The sequence below is a fragment of the Grus americana genome, chromosome 5 (genome assembly GCF_028858705.1).
Source record: "Grus americana isolate bGruAme1 chromosome 5, bGruAme1.mat, whole genome shotgun sequence".
NCBI lineage: Eukaryota > Metazoa > Chordata > Aves > Gruiformes > Gruidae > Grus > Grus americana.
This window is the reverse complement of record NC_072856.1, coordinates 34,362,085-34,379,875: the sequence shown is the minus strand read 5'-3', so window position 1 is coordinate 34,379,875 and position 17,791 is coordinate 34,362,085. Positions and strand designations below refer to the sequence as shown.

The following is a 17,791-nucleotide window of genomic DNA, read 5'->3' as shown; positions in this document are numbered from 1 at the left end:
CCAGAAGACAGAGTGCTCTTCAAAAACTTGCAACCTGCGTGTTGTTATACAATGTGCCATCTTTCCAAACCTGAGAAGAATTAACGAGAGCCGATGCTTCAGTGTAGATAAAGTTTAAACTGTGTTGTGTTTACAAGACTGCTACTCTTCAAAAAACAATTCTCTTTTTAAATTTGCATGGTAAACAGATGGAACTCTAAATATCCAGCGTTACTAGAATATTAGACCAATGTGAATCCTCCAATTTCCTTGGGGTCAGAGTAATGTATCTGGAATAGCACAGTGGCAGCTAAGCATCTAGGAAGAGGATTTGTTGAGAAACCAGTTGTCATTCTCACACAGTTACTTTTTAAAGTAGAATTGCACTGTAAAAATCATACGGAACATAGCATTTCTTTTAACCAAACAGAAACAACCGAGTAAATTTATCTGGCTCCAGCCAGGAGCTGTTTATACAATTGTGAGTTGCTTATACAATTGTGAAGAAGTCTTATTAAATATCTTCAGAATCAACACAATCTAAATTGAGTATTTTAAACTCTTTCTATAATACCTGAAAATACCAATAATAGAATTTTAAAGCAGGTCATGATACTATAGTTATGTTAGTGTTTTGTCTAATCATAAAACAGGACTTAGATTCAGAGTTACTGTAAATATAATTGTCTAAGAAAATGTAGATTTTCGGTTTAAAAGTGGAGCTTAACACATAATTTTAACAACTTTGTTCTTTGATTTTACTCTATTACTGTCCTTAGGCCATCTTGTTTCTTGGGGGTGGGGGGTGTGGAATCAAGTTGCTTGTATCAGACTCTGACTGTCAGCTACTACCCTTCTGCTTAAATATACTTCTCTCGTGTAGAGTATCTAAGAATGTTGCCGAAAAGATGTATAGCCTCTGTCTTAGATCCCAGGAGCTTGCCCATTATGTCTCTGTATTTAGCATTCTTGTTAACTTCTGTAGCTCATAGACTCTGTGCTCTCTCCGCAGGTCCAGTCGAGGTGCAGCAGCAAGGAGAACATCCTCAGAGCAAGTAAGTGCTGAAACCTCATACCTCTATTGAGAAACTAAGTCTGCACAGGAGACAGCAAATGATAGTCAGATGAGAAGAGAAGGAAATGCTTGGGACATAAGTGGGTTTGCAGAAGAAATTTAATAACTTAAGACAATGAAATTCAGTCCAAAGAGAAAATAAAAGTGTAAATAGCTCGTAGTGTTCACGTATTAATGGATAGTTGCCTTCTAATTTTTTCTTCCAAGTTGTTCTTCTAATGACATGAAGGTCTGTGTTGTTTGTGGTGATGTATTGTTGGAAACGATCATGTGTGTGCAAGTTTTATGGGCAAAAAGAATCAACAATCAAAGACAATGAAAATTCTCAAGTTGAGTATATATGATTTTACTTTCATACCTGAACATGAAATTGAATGTTAGGTCACATAAAAGCAAACCAAAACATTCCAAGGTTAAGAATTCAGATTTGATCCAAATGAGCTGCTATTTAATTTGCACAATTCCTTTCCTTTGTTTTATGGGAATCTTTCCTAGTCTAAAATTTGATCCACCATTGTGTGTGTCTATATATGTGTGTGTGTATATGTATATATAACAACAGGAATAGGAAGTTGTTTTGGCGATAAGAGAAGGCTGTCAGGAATTTTCTACCTTATGCAACCAATTGACTTAGCTGCTTCAAAGTGAGAGGATTATTTTGCCTCTAGCCAAAGCTAGAGGATGATTTTGTCATACAAAATGCTTCTTAATGTAAGCAGTTACTTTTAGAGCCATCTGACATTTGACATTAGTGAAAGGTCTGAGGAGTTGTTTAATGTAATTTACTTATAATTAAAAAATACCACTTAGTAATTTCAGAATTTTAAAAAGTTCATTAGATCTTTGTCTCCGGATCTGTTCAAATGTATGATACCTCTAAAAGAAGAGTTAGCATTTGTTTGTAGGAAGAAATAGGGACAGAGAAGTGTTGGTGGTTACACATGCGTCTTTATTCCTTTCTTCATTGAGGTTATTGACGCTAGCGTTAAACCTGAAGGGGCTCTATTTGTGCACATATTTTTTCTTGGCTTCTCTTGCAGAAATAATGGGTGTTACTTTTGGTGTTGGAACAAAGTTGTCAGAGATTAGGGGATTTTATCTATTTAAAAAAAACATGTGTTGAAGAACACGGTTCTCAGTAGATTTTAACAGAACCTTTGACTTAAGCAAGTGATGTGTATTAGACACAGTTCTGAATCTGAAGGTAGGACTCTGGGGCACCATTCAGAGCCTGTAATTCATTAATGTTTTAAGGGTTAAAGAGGTGAAATGTTAGTTTCTGAAGTAGCTAACAGTGAGGTTTAGGTAGCAGTAAAACATAAACATTAAAAATACCTAGTGGCTGTAGCATAAAGGTTGTTTGCTGCCACACAATTCCCCCAGCTTTCACTGCTGTGACATATTTTTTCCTAACATCTTCCTTCATTTTTCCCAACTTTTCCTTTTAAGAAAATAGTAGTTTCTTAATTTATACAGTCAGGAAATAGTTTTTAACATACACTGTGTGGAATCTGCTGGACTGCAAGAATTATGGTGCTCCTGGAAGTTTAACTGTCTCTCACAAATGCTTTCATTTCCTTGTCCTTATTTTTATGAGGTTGCTTACAAAATATTGGCATAATAATGGAAAACGTAAGCTTACTAGGGACATGCCTGTTGTTAAATCCAGGAATGCAGTTTTTCCGCTAGTTACTAGTTATCTTACAATAGTTTAATCTGGATCATTTCTCCCTAATTTGCTTATGAGAAAGATTTAAGAGTGTGAAAAGTCTTAATATAGTTATAATATATCTCATCAACTGTTTCTTTCTTCCTCAGTATGCCAGCTGCTATGTTAAGGAGAGGAATTAAGTCAGTTAGAAATTATTTATGCTTGACAAATTTGCAGTGCCTGCTTTTATCATCACGTTGTTGTCTAAATACGTACAAAGAGATTGTTCAAATAATATCTTCCAGAATCTTTATTTGGACTGGAATTAGGTGGACAGTTTTATTCATCTCTACTTCTTCCTCTTAAAGATAGTTACTGTGTTAACGTCAAAAAATAAATTAATGAACAATCTCCCACGTAGAGACAAGCATGTGTCAGTGCTGAGAGAAGTTTTGTGTATACAGATTGAATAAATGGCCTTCTCTTCTGAAGGAAAAACTTCAATTGCATGATTGTTTTACTATTTTTGTAGTTATTTTTTATTAGAAGACTACACTTAAAGCAATAATCTATTTTTTCCAGAATGTGAAGGCATGTGCAACAGCAAATGGGATATTTAGGTAGCTACTGCAAAGCCAAATCATGTCATTAAAAATTAGTTTCTATTATTAGTTAATGCTATCTTATTATAATTTATGTTGCTTTAGGAGTATCATTACGTATTACATATAGAACATCATCCACTTTGGCTCTCATAAATACCTTATTGTTCTAGGCAAATCCATTCAAGATATTTCTACAAATGTCATTTTCTTAATCTTTTGGTTTGTATCTGTAACTCTTGTTTATGTATTCCGGCAATAGCTCCCTCTCTTCAGTTGCTTATCTTCACTTTCAAAGTCCTTCGAAGCTTGTTGTCCCCTTGGTTATTCTCTCAGTAAGCATCAAGAATTCAAACATGCTGCTGGCTTCATTTTCAAACAACTCTTGTCGTATTTCCTCCCAATCTGTCCCTCATACTTGGGAAAAGTAAGTTTCCATTAATCTATCCCACTACCTTCACTTAAATTGTACATTTAAGCACCACTTTGCTATGGTGACTACAATATCTTGACAACGGGTAGGATGCCCACGAGCTGGAAACAATGTGTGCTGTCCTGACTGTCCAGGGATTTCATTGGGCTTCCCTCTGTCCTCCTTTCAAACCTTTTCATTCCCAAACTCACTGGGACAGTGTCCATTTTTATGTTTTATCTGCACACTGCACATAGCATATTGAGATGTGTATGCGGAGAACGGAATGAGGAGTGAATCGTCCTGAGTTCATAGCTCATAGAACTGAGTTAGCCTCGGATTGTCATCCTCAGTGTAAAATACTGCATCATCTTGAAGGGTTTCTGTTTCTGATTAACTCATCCTTTTATACTCATCAAGACTTCTGGTATGTTTTTCGTGACAAGTAAGGATATACACTTTTGTGAACCTTTTCAAATGTAAATTGCATTTTATTTTAAATCTCTTTGATTCGAGTTGAATACAGTGCCTTCCCGGTGTCTGACATAAATGCTCAATAGTGATAACTAACTAATTTAATTTACCCCGAAGTGCCGTATTAATTTCAGTAAAGTGGTTTAAATGAACATCACTGTGTACATCTACACGTTGTAGCATACATAAACTTGGTGCTCTCTTGTTGCAGGTCACAGTGCTGTTGACATTACCAAGGTAGCAAGAAGACACCGCATGTCTCCATTCCCATTGACATCTATGGACAAGGCCTTCATCACAGTTCTGGAGATGACCCCAGTGCTTGGAACAGAAATCATCAATTACAGAGGTATTTTAAGTTGGATTCTTTGTGAGGATTAGGGTGATTATTTCCTTATTTTACAACCTCCTTAAGCTTTTGCTCTGTTATTAATGTTGTGAGGTGTCTGAGACAGTACCTTGTCCAGGAGAAACTGCTTTAGGAAATGCCAGTAATAGGAGCAGAAGTCTCCTTTCAAAGTCAGGAGACTGTTGATTGAGCTCAGTGCTGCTCCCTGAAGGAATCCATAATGGAACTCTAATTAAATATATACATTAATTTTCTTCTGCTCTGTGTTACATGTGACAAAGCTAAAACATAGAAACCACAATGTGCCTCACTGGTTGATATAACACTGGACTTTTGTAGATGCCAAGTAGCTCCAAGCTGTACTGTGATCATTCACTCTGTTCTCTTACTGTGGGAGATTCTCACTAAATCCCCTTTCCAATCTGAGATTAATGATCAAATCAAAGTGACTATTGATTCCAGGTTACTTTTTTCCATGTCTATAACTTTAACAGTTCATCTCAGTCTGCTTTTCCAGATCCTACTTAGCCTACCAGTCATTCCAAAATTTGCCTCCTCTTCTCATAAACGCATCATAATTCCTTTTCAATTCTACCACTATATTTGATCCTTTTATTTGCATTTGATGTTTGATTTACTGAAACTTTATAGTCAAGGGTATCTGTTATTGATTTATACAGTGAGGTTGTCTTAAAAGGCACCAAGCAGCTGGCAAAATTTCAGATTATGTGACCGTGTCATTCCTTGTAAATAAATGGGGATAGGTGAAGCCATTTTCTGGCCTTATAAGGAATTAGCACAGCACCTTTCATGTTTATTCAGCTAAACACTCCTCCATCCTGAAATAGCGTGTTCATAAAGCCTGTTAGGTGTCTCCCTTGCTTCTGCTATCCCTTAAACCAAGCCTGGGCATTATCTGTGTTCTTGGCACAGAACAAAACCATGACGGGAAGCATGCTGACAAGTAATCCTAAAATAGGTAGGGAAGAGGAAACCTCCTCCAGGGATTCCTCTAGACTTTCCAAAGGTAAGGTGGTGAGCCAAGAGATAGTGAGACCGCCAGCCTCAAGAGGCAAAATGTTTAGGACATCGGTGGATGTTTAGGACATCGGTGGCAGAGAGGTACAAATGGTTTCTGAATGGGATATTCAGTCTTCTGGCTTGAAAGGTCAAAGTTTTCATGCTTATCACCAAATCTTAGCGCTGCCTTTGCAATGTCGTCGTATTGGCATACTGATTTAGCAGACTGCACGTAGAATCAGACCTGCGTGTTTAGTCTCTCCAAGTGGAGATCGGCACTCCCCTGTGCCTTGGTAGCAGGAAGCAGATCCCTGAGAAGATGCTGCATATCCTGCATTTGGAACAGCACCAATACTGGATCAACAAGGAGTATGCGTACTACACCCTGCGCTTTCATAACGGTGTGCAGATTAGAAGGCGGCATTAAGGCATAAATGCCTGAGGGTGGCTATTAGATCTTTTTGGATAGCTGTCAGTTTAACATCTTTGCTAAGACAGCCCTTTCTGGACAATACGATGAGCAGGTAGGCAGAGAATAAGCATAATCCTCACGTGCTACATGTATGTTATATATATATATATAACAGTAATGTCGTCATATGTATACAGCAGTCTTTGTGCAAACATTTATATCAACAGTAGGTAGCAGCTTTTTCATATATCTGATTTACAGACATCTTCATTAGAGCTATGGTTAAATCAGACAAAATCACAGTATATATAATTTCCTGCTGCAACGTGCTTTGGACAAGCTTTTACCATGTAATTTATTTTAATACTAAAAAACCTTCAAAATATGGACTAAGTAACAGATTTGTGTTAATACTGATAACGTTACCATACGAATAACAGAATGATTCTGTTCAGACTACATGCTCTTCAAAATGTCCTTAGAGAGATAGAGCAGAAGTAATTGGTCTTAGCTAGATGCTTATGTTCTCTATAGAGTTTTATATACTCTAATTTGTCAAAAAGGCAATCTAATTGTTTCTGTTCTTATTCCACTACATGGGAATATTTTGTCAAAGTAAGAGAAGGTATTCTAGTATGCGTTCTAATATCTTAGTTGATATTTCATTTTGCTTTTCATGTTACCTGATTACTGACATCAAATTTAGGCTGATTCTAAGTCTGGAACATATTGATTATGATTCCCGGCACTTGTTTAAAAAATAATGTTCTGAGTCTGCTGAGACACTTCAGTTATGACCCTCTTCCCTCCCACCCAAAATAAAAGAGTTAGATACATGGTAAGATCATCAGCATTACTAAACATATTACACAGTATTCATCCTCATAAATAAAGCTGCCAAATGTTACTCTGTACGAGTAGCCAGTACAGACTTTGCTCTTCCTGGCTTCTTTCTTGATTAAGTCAAGGCATGTTGTAGTCGCGCAAATCTATTCTCTCCTAACATAAGGGGGAGGATGAGTAAAGTTACTTTATGAAACATGACTTTCACATTGGTAAGTGTATTGCTCAGTGCCTGTATAGATCATTTAGCCTCTTCCATATTAAGAAAAAAAAAAGGACAGTCTTAAAACATTTTACAGAAGTGCCATAAACCAAGGGCACCTGAAGCATATTTCCCACCTGCCGTCATCAATATCTGGTACGAAGCCCCCAGTGAGCCTTTTATTCCAGCTAAATGCAGTTACCTGAATATTGCTCCATCGATAGGTTAAGTTTTTAGACAGCATGATAATGATTATTCTTCTGAAATTAAGAAGAGGCAGAAGTTTAATTGATACTAAAAGTACAAAGCAGAGGCAATCCACGCTTCATGGGCTTAAGCCTCAGAACGGAGGAGTTTTTCTAAACTAGTCCAAGAGCCCTGTAAGTTCTGTAGAGCTTGGACCTTTTTTTCCACTATGTATTCATTTTGAACTAGGTGGTTCTTTTGATAGCGTTGCCTTTTCATATGACACTGAAGTGCTGCAAGGGCAATATTTACCAAATGGGAGCAAATCCATCACCTCTAGTACAATACCTGTCTCACTGCTTTATCCCGGTACCAGTACCTTGAGAAATCAAAATTCTTCACAGAACTCTACCAGTTTCACCTGCTAAGCTTTAGAAAATACCCGATCTGAAAAGTGAGTTTAATGTAATTCTCCATTTTGTGTTAGAATCAGAAAACTGTGGGCATCACAAGGGGCAGTTTGATGACATTAAAATATTTCAGAACATCTTTTTTTAATTACAATTAATCAAAATAAGGTTAAACAGTGTATTTCTAAAATAATTGCTCAAATAAAGGAGGGTACAGAGGCACTTCAGATTGTCCTTTAGTTGCTGGCTTGCTTCATTTTAAATGCCTAAGGCTTCAGCAAATAATTCTTACATTTTTCTCCCCTTAATGAAATTCATTCCCGCTACTAGATGGCCATTTGTTCCCTTCAAATATTGCGTGGCAGAATGCCAGGAACATACTGTTCAACTTTGCTCTAATTGGTGTGATTTTGCATGCAGACAAGAAGTAAAATGAAGACACAACATGCCTGCTAAAATTAGAAGCATCACTTTTGTATGAGATTTTGCGCATCTATGAACAGAGGGTGTTTTTACTAGGCCTTTGATAGCTGCCTTTTCTATGCTATAATTTAAATGTCTGTGCCTGCATTCTTTTTTTCAGTGCAAGTGTACAAGCTTTCGTGAGCTTTCGAATAACTTCTATATTGTGTATCACGGGCAGTGATAAGCAGTGATGCACAGGCGCATTAATGGCCATCACAAAGGTGCTTTTCTAGTTGCTTTAACAGGTTTTCTCAGCATTTTCATGGCAATACCTATTTCAAAAATGCAACATAAATATTCACCTCAGGTTGAAAGTTGATACATATGGATGTGAGCGCAATGATGTTATAGTTATTATAATTATAATTAATTACTAACTAAATCACTTTGTGTTAATAGATAAAATATAATCTCCGTTATAATGCCACTTCACCGGAGTGAACTACTTTCAAATCAAGTAGTTGCGCTTTTTAACAAAACCTATCCATTTAGTGTGCAATGTTAGGTCTTCTGCCTTCCAAGCAAATCCAGAACCACATTGATTTCCCTGTGTGTAAAACAAGAAACACACTTTATGTATGTGTCTTTTTTTGGCACATCTGAAGGATCATAATCTATAAAGTGCATATCCACGCAGATTCTCCTGCAGAAGTATTCATGCATCCTCTCATTCCTTCACAATTTCAGCTGGATATTGCCTTCCTGTGCCACAATGCACTCCTAAGAGCAGTGGCCTCTATTATGAGACGAACTTCCCTTCTACATGGACATACTGGAATCGAGCCGATCTCAGCAGTTCTGACCCGTGTGCCCCTTTCCAGTCCATCTACTCACACATAAAATAAATCTTCTTTCTCACTCTCCCACTGTATGAAGGAATAAGATACATATTTTCCAGTCTGTTCCACATCATACTAAAAGAACCACCTCTTGCTGGTGCTGTAAAAGCAAACAAGGAGTGCACACTTGACTGAGGGTGAAGTAATTCGTATCAGTCTCTACAGGGAGGCAGAGCCAAATTACAACTCATCAGTCATAGTTGCTAAGTGAAGGGAAAGAGTATGTTTGAAACAGCTATTAAAATATTTAGAACTATAACAGCGTAAATTTACATAAATAATCCTGACATTTATGTGCACTCACCCTCCATTAAGCAGAAATGGTCTCAACAATTAGGCAAAGCTAATCTATTGCAAAACTTCTTTGTCAATTTATGGAAACTTGCCCATCATTACTGTTTATGTTGAGTCCTCTGGGCTCAATCCATCACCTTTTGCACACAGGATTCACTTTTGAAATGTTATTTTAAAAGCTTTTAAAAAAACAAGAACTTTTTTTAAAAAATTGAAATCTAGAAAAGTATGTATTTCTGAGAGATTTCAGGAGAAAAACTTGTCCTGAAGAGAGAAATACTTGTTTTTTTCTGTCTGATCCTATCTCAGAGCTATAACCTCTGGGTATGGATACTTGGCATTCAGACCTACCGTCAACAATTTCACCATAACCAGGAACAGACTTACGGAACAAATCTTTCGTCAGTACTTTCAGACTCCAGTCTTTTTTCATTTATGTAGAGGCAGAAATCAAAAACGTGAGATCTATTCATGTCACATACACATACATTTCATCCATCAAAGCACACTGCTTTTTTTTTCCCTTTCAGTAGCTCTAATGACATGGAGCGTGGTCTTTTCTCTTTTCTAGATGGAATGGGCCGAGTCCTTGCTCAAGATGTATATGCAAAAGATAATCTACCACCATTTCCAGCATCAGTAAAAGACGGCTACGCTGTCAGAGGTAAACACTCACTTTGTAGACATGCAGCATAATGTCTGTAAAACTACTGTAGAACATGTTAGGTCACCTATTTTAGGTCCAGCAATGATTATTTTGGTTGAGATTTGATTCAGATCATTGCTGAAGTCACAATTACATAGAATGCAGCTGTCTTGAAGGAAAACCATAAAGTTAAATTCAGATCTTTTAAGTGGACATGTATGTACACAAGCAAATGTACATCCATGTGTCCTCATAGTCATGCACTTGTGTTGCTAGTGAGTTTCTTGGAAACATAAAGAATTCAGGAGAGTAACAGAACACCTGTTTCTGAATGACAGATTCTTCTTCTATTCCTCTATTGTTGACTAGTCAGGAATGTCTGACATCTGTTACTTTGTTGAATTGTCACAGATCCAGCTTCCTATTTGTGAATTATTTTATGAATGCATTAGAGAATTTTCAAAAATACGTGTCAGAATGTATTCTTATGGAGGCAACTCAAAAGAAAAACTAATTTTTATTTTGAAAATATTGCAGTTGCTATATATAAATAAAATGAGTAGTGTGACTTCACAGAGCAAGCAGTGAGTGGTTTCCCAGGAGACCTGAATCCATCCTCTGCTTTGCTGCTAGGTGCTGCATGATTTTGAGCAAGTTGCTTTGTGCAATATTTTTTTCCATTTGTAAAGTAAGACTAGTGATCACCTCAGATATCTATGGAGGAAAACTAAAATATATATGACTGAACATCATACTAGTAGTGATTGCATTGCAGTAGGGGTTGAGTCATCATAACACCATGTTGAAATTTGAACACAATGGCCAACTTTTTTCTAGGAACATTAAAATACCTTTTTTTTTACTGGCAGCTGAAACAATGGAAAGAAACTGTCCATGAAATAGACTGTCTGCAAACCCAGGCAATAGATGTAGTCCAATAGCTTCCCCGTGGATTTGATATAAAAGTAAAATCCAGGTCTACTAGATGAGTTTGACTGCAGCTGTCTGACATCTATGTGTGTGAGCAACAGTCAGACCAAAATGACCAGTAACAGCAGCAAGGGATTGCAGATGTAGCCAGAAAAATACTGGTAATAGAGAGGGGGAGCTCTGAGTTGAACGCTGACTGACAGGGGCCTTGGGATCAAGCAAATGCTGTCTTGCAACCTGATTGCTACAAGGTAAGGGAAAGCACAAGTACAATCTCAGTAAACAGGCAGAATGAGCAGAATGATCACGAACGCCATCTTCAACAACTTCTGTCAGAACCAACCCACAAGACCCTAATTTTGCTGGTGGATTCAGATAAAGTGACAGTAAGGTAATTGAATGCATCCAGAGGAGGGCAACAGAGCTGGTGAAAGGGCTGGAAGGCATGTCCTACAAGGAGCAGCTAAGGACTTTGGATTTGTCTAGTTTGGAGAAAAGGAAACTGAGGGGCGACTTCATGGCTCTCTGTGGCTTCCTGAGAAGGGGATGTGGAGAGGGAGGTGCTGAGCTCTACTCCCAGGCATCCAGTGACAGGATGGGTGGGAATGGTTCAAAGCTGCACCAGGGGAGGTTCAGACTGGAAATTAGGAAGCATCTCTTTCCTGGGAGGGTGGTCAAACACTGCAACAGGCTTCCCAGAGAGGTGGTCGATGCCTCAAGCCTGTCAGTGTTTAAGAGACATTTGGACAATGCTCTTTATTTGCTTTAACTTTTGGTCAGCCCTGAAGTGGTCAGGCAGTTGGACTACATGATTGTTGTGGATCCCTTCCAACTGAAATATTCTACTCTACTCTACTCTATTCTTATTGTTCTTGTAGACCTGTTATCTCAGGATATGAGAAGCAAAGCTTGTAGGCAGAAATGATATTGACTACATTAATGGATATTTTTTGCAAAAAAAATAAAGGATTAGCTTTCAGTCACATAAGGCTGTCTGCCCAAAACCTTGTCCACTTTTTTTCAAGCTATCAGTTGTACATCACCTGTAAACTTTGTCTCCATATCATTATTAATGGGGGAATAAAATCTAATTCAGTAGCATTTTGTCAGGTTTAAAATAATATAGCTGTTAGGGAGTTTTTTCTCTTCTTTTGCTGGATCATCCCAGTGCATTTTTTTCAGTGAAAGTCTGACAACTGTATTCAGTAGTAGTATATGCATTATGCAAAGACAAATAGTTGCAGAGTCCTTTTCTGCTTTCTTATTTTAGAGTTTGTTCTAAAGCTCATAGATTAGGCTGTTTGATAGGCTTTTAAAGTTAAGTTAATCATTGGTCTTCAAACATGACTAAGTACAATAGATCATCTGCAGAGTTGCAGCTGATGTATGAGTACAAATGTGATAAATTGTTATATAGACTGAATGGGCACCCTTCCTGAAAGCAGTTCTTCTCAATACAATAAGGTTATCTAGCTGTATCATCAGGGCTTTTGAAATAAAACAGAAAGGTTGTCACTGATGAGACTGCATCTCTGGGAATTCAACTTTTGACAGTTACAGATTTCAAATTAATAAAAAGATGTATTTAAATGTGATCGTATGAACCCAGTTTGTCGGCTGTCAACAGGCAGAGTTGCTGTGCTCCATACATGCTTTACGAGGGTAGAGCCTGTAATACCACTAATGCAACTTGCTGAAAGACCTTTGAGGCAGGCAGAAGCTTGAACTTCATTAGCAATGGTGCCTTTGTTCTCTCTGTAAAGATACAGATTTGGCTAAAGGCTGACACTGAAGAACTGAATCTTGGATCATTCTTTGGTTCCCCTGTTCTTAATTTCTAATGCCATCATTTGTTTTGGTTCAGCCTTTACCATTTGTATTGTCCATCTTAACAGCTGCTGATGGCCCAGGAGATCGATTCATCATAGGGGAATCCCAGGCTGGTGAGCAGGTGAGCACAATTTCTTTTCTGTTGGTTTTTGGGGGTTTTTTTAATGTATATTTGTATTGTAAGATATTGATTTGTATTTTTACGAGCCTTGCTAGTGCTCCAAAACTCAATGTTCTTGGAAGTGGCGTGAAGTAGGACACAGCTGCACCTACCCTCCTGCTATGTGCCTTGGGACATGATTTCAGAAAGTGAGGTAGTACGGTTACATAAGGAACTAACAAGAATGTCCCAAAATACTTCAGAGCGTTGTGCTGACACGTCTGATAGGAGTGCATACAGTAATGTTCTGCCCTCGTACAATGTCAGAGGACATAAGGTTTCTAGTGGCATTACAGTTCATAAACAGAGAAAAGCAAGATTTAACTCCTCCTTGCTGACAGATTTTAAAAGGGACGTCAACCCTATAGCTGTTTCCACAAGCTGCTTGCATATTTCACACTGATACCTGCAAAACAGAGTGTAAGAATTTTGAATGAAGCCTATAAAGGCAGGTAATGATCAGAACAGTCTTGAAGCCTGGCAGCAGCCTAGTTTGTGATATTGCTCCTTTCCTGTTTGTTAAATCCAGAGAGTATTCATGCACCTTAGCAAATACGTGGATTGAGTTTAACAGCACGTCGGGACAGCACCCCTTCATGACCACCTGTGCTGTATAAATATTCATGAATGGACACTATTTGGGATTAGCTCTCAAACTCAAGAGTACATTTGATAAAGTTCCTGGAGTAATACCGGAGTGATAGGAAAGAGATCAGTTTTCAACTACGTTTTTTATTCTGTCAACTTAATTGTACCTGCTACCGTTTTTTCAGGAGAGTATGGGTTAATCCAAAATGTTTCTCCAGCTATTTCAAGATCCAGTTTATAATTCTGTGTATTGTATGTGAAATGATGCAAAAATGGAATAAGTAACAGGCAAAACAAAGGATTGATCAGTTCTAATGAGGATTTTAACGTGTGGCCATTTTGACTGCTAAAAAAAAATGGTCTTAAATAAAATAGATGCATTTCAAAAGTTGTTTCAGGTTTTAGAAGTATTACCAGTTGCAGGATTGTTTCATTTTTTTTTAAAAATGGGTTGAACTGCCTGTAAATGTATAATAGACATTTAATTTGGCTAATTATGATAGATACAGAGAACTATGAAAATAATTTTTGCTGCAGTTCCCAGCCATCATCATGAATTATACTTTGATATAGTAGACATCTTCTCAATAGTGATATTCATGTGAACTTAGATTAATGAACCTGTTATACAAAATATGTAAAATTACTTTAAATACTAAAAAAAGTAAACTAATGAATTTCACCTGCCTTGGATTTTTAGCCCTTCTGTCAGCATTTTCAAGCATTAGTCCAGAATGCAAAGGACTGATAACTATTGCTACAACCCTTTTTATGGTCACTATAAAATAGCAAGAATCAGCAGAGCATCCTGCTGAATTATCACTCCTATCATTATTCTCCTGTCATCAATATTATCATTTTGCTAGTTAAAAAATACCACAGCACAGCGGTGTTTTGAAACAGTATTGTTGAAGCTGTGTCTAATGGGGAGGACTGCCCACAGGTCTAAAAGGGTTTCAGTGTCCTCATCAGTTCAGCCGGTTTGTACAAAGGATAAAAGGGCAAATGGGAGCTTGCTTCGCTCCTACAAAATTCAAGAGCTCACAAATGTCTCTGCAGAGACAGTCTGTCCTCCCAGATTAATGGGAATGGGAAACGTCTCTGGCAAGGAACAAAAATTGGGTGGGAGGAGGCACACAGAGAGAGAATAATTCTGGAAATACCAGTGGCAAGTTAGAAAAATGAGGCTGTTGACCTCTGAATAATCAGTCAAAGTTTTTTTTTCTTGGGCCAACACATCTTCAGGTTCATCTCCTTCCCAAGAAATTATTTATAGCCTTGGAAGGCTCCTCAGTCTCATTTCACCCTTCAGTCACTCTCAGCAGCAACATTCTGCTTTTCATGTTACAGACCAATTAACAGAATGATTCACAGCAGGGAGTTCAAAATAGGTTTAGATTTGGCTCCTCCTGTAGGGAAAAAGGTTATGTAAATGCTACGTAGAGGGGAAGAAAATGGAACTGAGAATTGCAGAGAGGCCATATAGCCAAGTTGGACACTTCTGTATCAATTTGTAAATTGTGTATTATTTTCTGATTTCCATTTCCAGGAGGTTGTGTTTCTGTTCACAACCATTTTTTATTTTGGACTGAGGAAAGCTTTCAGACACTATCCTGCTTTGGGGAGGTTAGGGCACATTTGAGAGTACCAGTCACGAGCCATCCGCATGGCTTCTGCGTGAAAAACTCAGCTGTGGAGAGCAATGATTTTCTTCCTATAGACTTGCATAGCTGGAGCTTAGTGTTTCCTGGAAGACTTTCTAAAGACGTTTGTAAGAAGCACTGTGACTAACCAGCTATAATATAGGATGGAAAACAGACATTTTTTACCTTTCCACTAATTTGGGCCTTTTTACAGAGGGGAGCACGGGTTATTGTAAATCAGGCAGGAGAGGTATAATCATGTGCAAGAGAAAATGCCTGAGATGGGTGTTGTGCTCGTTAGATTATTTCTGGGTTTTATTCAGTGACTAACATTAAATAGATTATCAGTGGTGAAGGCAAAGGCCAGAACCCAGTACTGCCCTATTCCAGGTAAGTGTGAGATCTCAAGGGCCCTTAAAAGAGCTTCTGGGAAATTGTTGTACATTAATATGCTTTCTGAGAAGGAATCATGTCTTTATCTTCATAGTCTCTAGCACAGAAGAACACAGCCCTGGAGTTTCACACACAGATCTGATGGTTGACTTCTGTTCATAAAGTTAATCTGATCAAATTCTCAAAGGACAAAAAAGGAAATTAAATATATGAGCAACCAATTCTAAAAGCGGTTGTATCATAAATTGGTTTAAATGTTTCACATTGTTACACCTCAAAAAATTAAGTCATCTAGTAATAAACTCCAAAAGCATGGATAGTTACTGTGCTTTTTATCACCATAGGCGCTGATTTCTGGCAGAGTCCTAGACATTTTGTATTCTTTGTAGTTCTGGAGGCCCAAAAATGCATTTTAAAAGGAAGAATATTTTTATGCAATACATTTTTCCTCTAAAAATCATCACTAAAGACATCAATACTTTAGTCAGTTCAAAACAATATCACCTATTTGCAATGTGCCTATAGACTATATCTACAACAATATACAAAAGAACTCCCATAATCCAAGGCATAAGCTTTGCCTTTTGCAATATTTGTTTTCATAAAAATCAAAATAACACACTAGACAAGATTATTTTCACTTTTAAGCATATTTAGTATAAATGGCAGCATCTCAGCTATTCATCCACAGCTCCTTGCATAGTCAGTGGTGAGAAATAAATACCATTTAAAAAAAAAGTATTATTTTTATGTCATCTGGTTTAGATACCTACTTTTGGATAACATGAATCTTGCCCTAAGAACACACTAACCATGACATAAGGCAAGTGTGATTTTTTTTTTTTAGTTTATTTTAGCATTTTATTTATGTTCTTGTCAAAGGATGTTAGATTTCTGTTACCCTTAGAAAAGGGTAAGGATTCAATCGATTCCAGGCTCAGTTTTTTCTTGGGATACATAGGTCACTGTGCTACTGTGATAAACTGGGTTCCATTTCCAGCCTCTCCCTAGGGCTCCTGTCCCTGTGAGGAACCTTTGAAATACGCACATGTATTGGGTTTGCATGGCAAGGTTTTGGTAGTGGGGGGGCTACAGGGGTGGCTTCTGTGAGAAGCTGCTGGAAGCTCCCCCTGTGTCTGACAGAGCCAATGCCAGCCGGCTCCAAGACGGACCCGCTGCTGGCCAAGGCCAAGCCCATCAGCGCCTGTGTGATAACGTATTTAAGAAGGGAAAAAAAACAGCTTAGGGAGAGCTTTTGCAGCTGGACAGAGAAGTGAGAAGATGTGAGAAAATTTTGCAGACACCCAGGTCAGTGAAGAAGGAGGGGCAGGAGGTGCTCCAGGTGCTGGAGCAGAGATTCCTCTGCAGACCATGGTGAAGCAGGCTGTCCCCCTGCAGCCCATGGAGGAAGGATGAGGGGGTGTAGAGATTCCACCTGTAGCCCGTGGAGGACCCCATGCTGGAGCAGGTGGAGGCACCTGAAGGAGGCTGTGGCCCCGTGGGAAGCCCACGCTGGAGCAAGCTCCTGGCAGGACCTGTGGCCCCATGGAGAGAGGAGCCCACGCCAGGGCAGGTTTGCTGGCAGGACTTGTGACCCCATGGGGGACCCCACGCTAGAGCAGTTTGCTCCTGAAGGTCTGCACCCCATGGGAGAGACTCATGTTGGAGCAGTTCATGAAGGACTGTCTCCCATGGGAGGGACCCCATGCTGGAGCAGGGGAGTCCTCCCCCTGAGGAGGAAGGAGCGGCATAAACAACATGTGATCAACTGACCGTAACCCCCATTCCCCGTCCCCCTGTGCCGCTGGGGGGGGCAGAGGTTGAAGCCAGGAGTGAAGTTGAGCCCGGGAAGATGGCGGGGGGGGAGGTGTTTTAAGATTTGATTTTATTTCTCATTCCTCTGCTCTGTTTTGCTTGGTAATAAATTAGATGAATTCCCTCTCTAAGTTCAGTCTGTTTTGCTTGTGACGATAATTAGTGAGTGATCTCTCCCTGTCCTTATCTCCACCCACCAGCCTTTCGTTACACCTTTTCTCCCCTGTCTAGTGAATGAGGGGGAGTGATAGAGCGGCTCTGGTGGGCACCTAGCCCCCAGCCAGGGTCAACCCACCACGACACATTTCAAAGTAATCCTCACATTTTAGAGGTTATGACTGTGCTGGAATGGAGTAAAAGAATGGGCAAGGCAAACACAGCTTTGCGCAGCTGAAACGTTGGCCACTGAGTTTGCAGACACCTAACATCCTCCTGGCAAAAGTCATGGAGTAGATGGTTGCTGGGTGGGAGCAGGTAGTAGCTCGTGGGCAGTACTGCTTGCAGGTCTGTGGGTTGCGATCAAATACATGTTAATCACGGTCTGAGAAGTCCTGGACATATTCCAGTGCTGCA

General features: G+C 38.9%; 1 protein-coding gene across 19 annotated transcripts in view; it reads left to right on the top strand.

Annotated features, from left to right (window-relative positions):
* GPHN (gephyrin) overlaps window positions 1–17,791 on the top strand; it is a 292,089-nt gene that overhangs the window by 238,164 nt on the left and 36,134 nt on the right. For all 19 annotated transcript variants that reach the window (XM_054826339.1, XM_054826338.1, XM_054826351.1 and 16 more), the window contains 4 exons: window positions 992–1,034; window positions 4,405–4,542; window positions 9,785–9,877; window positions 12,685–12,740. In XM_054826339.1, coding sequence (XP_054682314.1) covers window positions 992–1,034; window positions 4,405–4,542; window positions 9,785–9,877; window positions 12,685–12,740 — 330 coding nt within the window. The remainder of the gene's footprint in view (window positions 1–991; window positions 1,035–4,404; window positions 4,543–9,784; window positions 9,878–12,684; window positions 12,741–17,791) is intronic.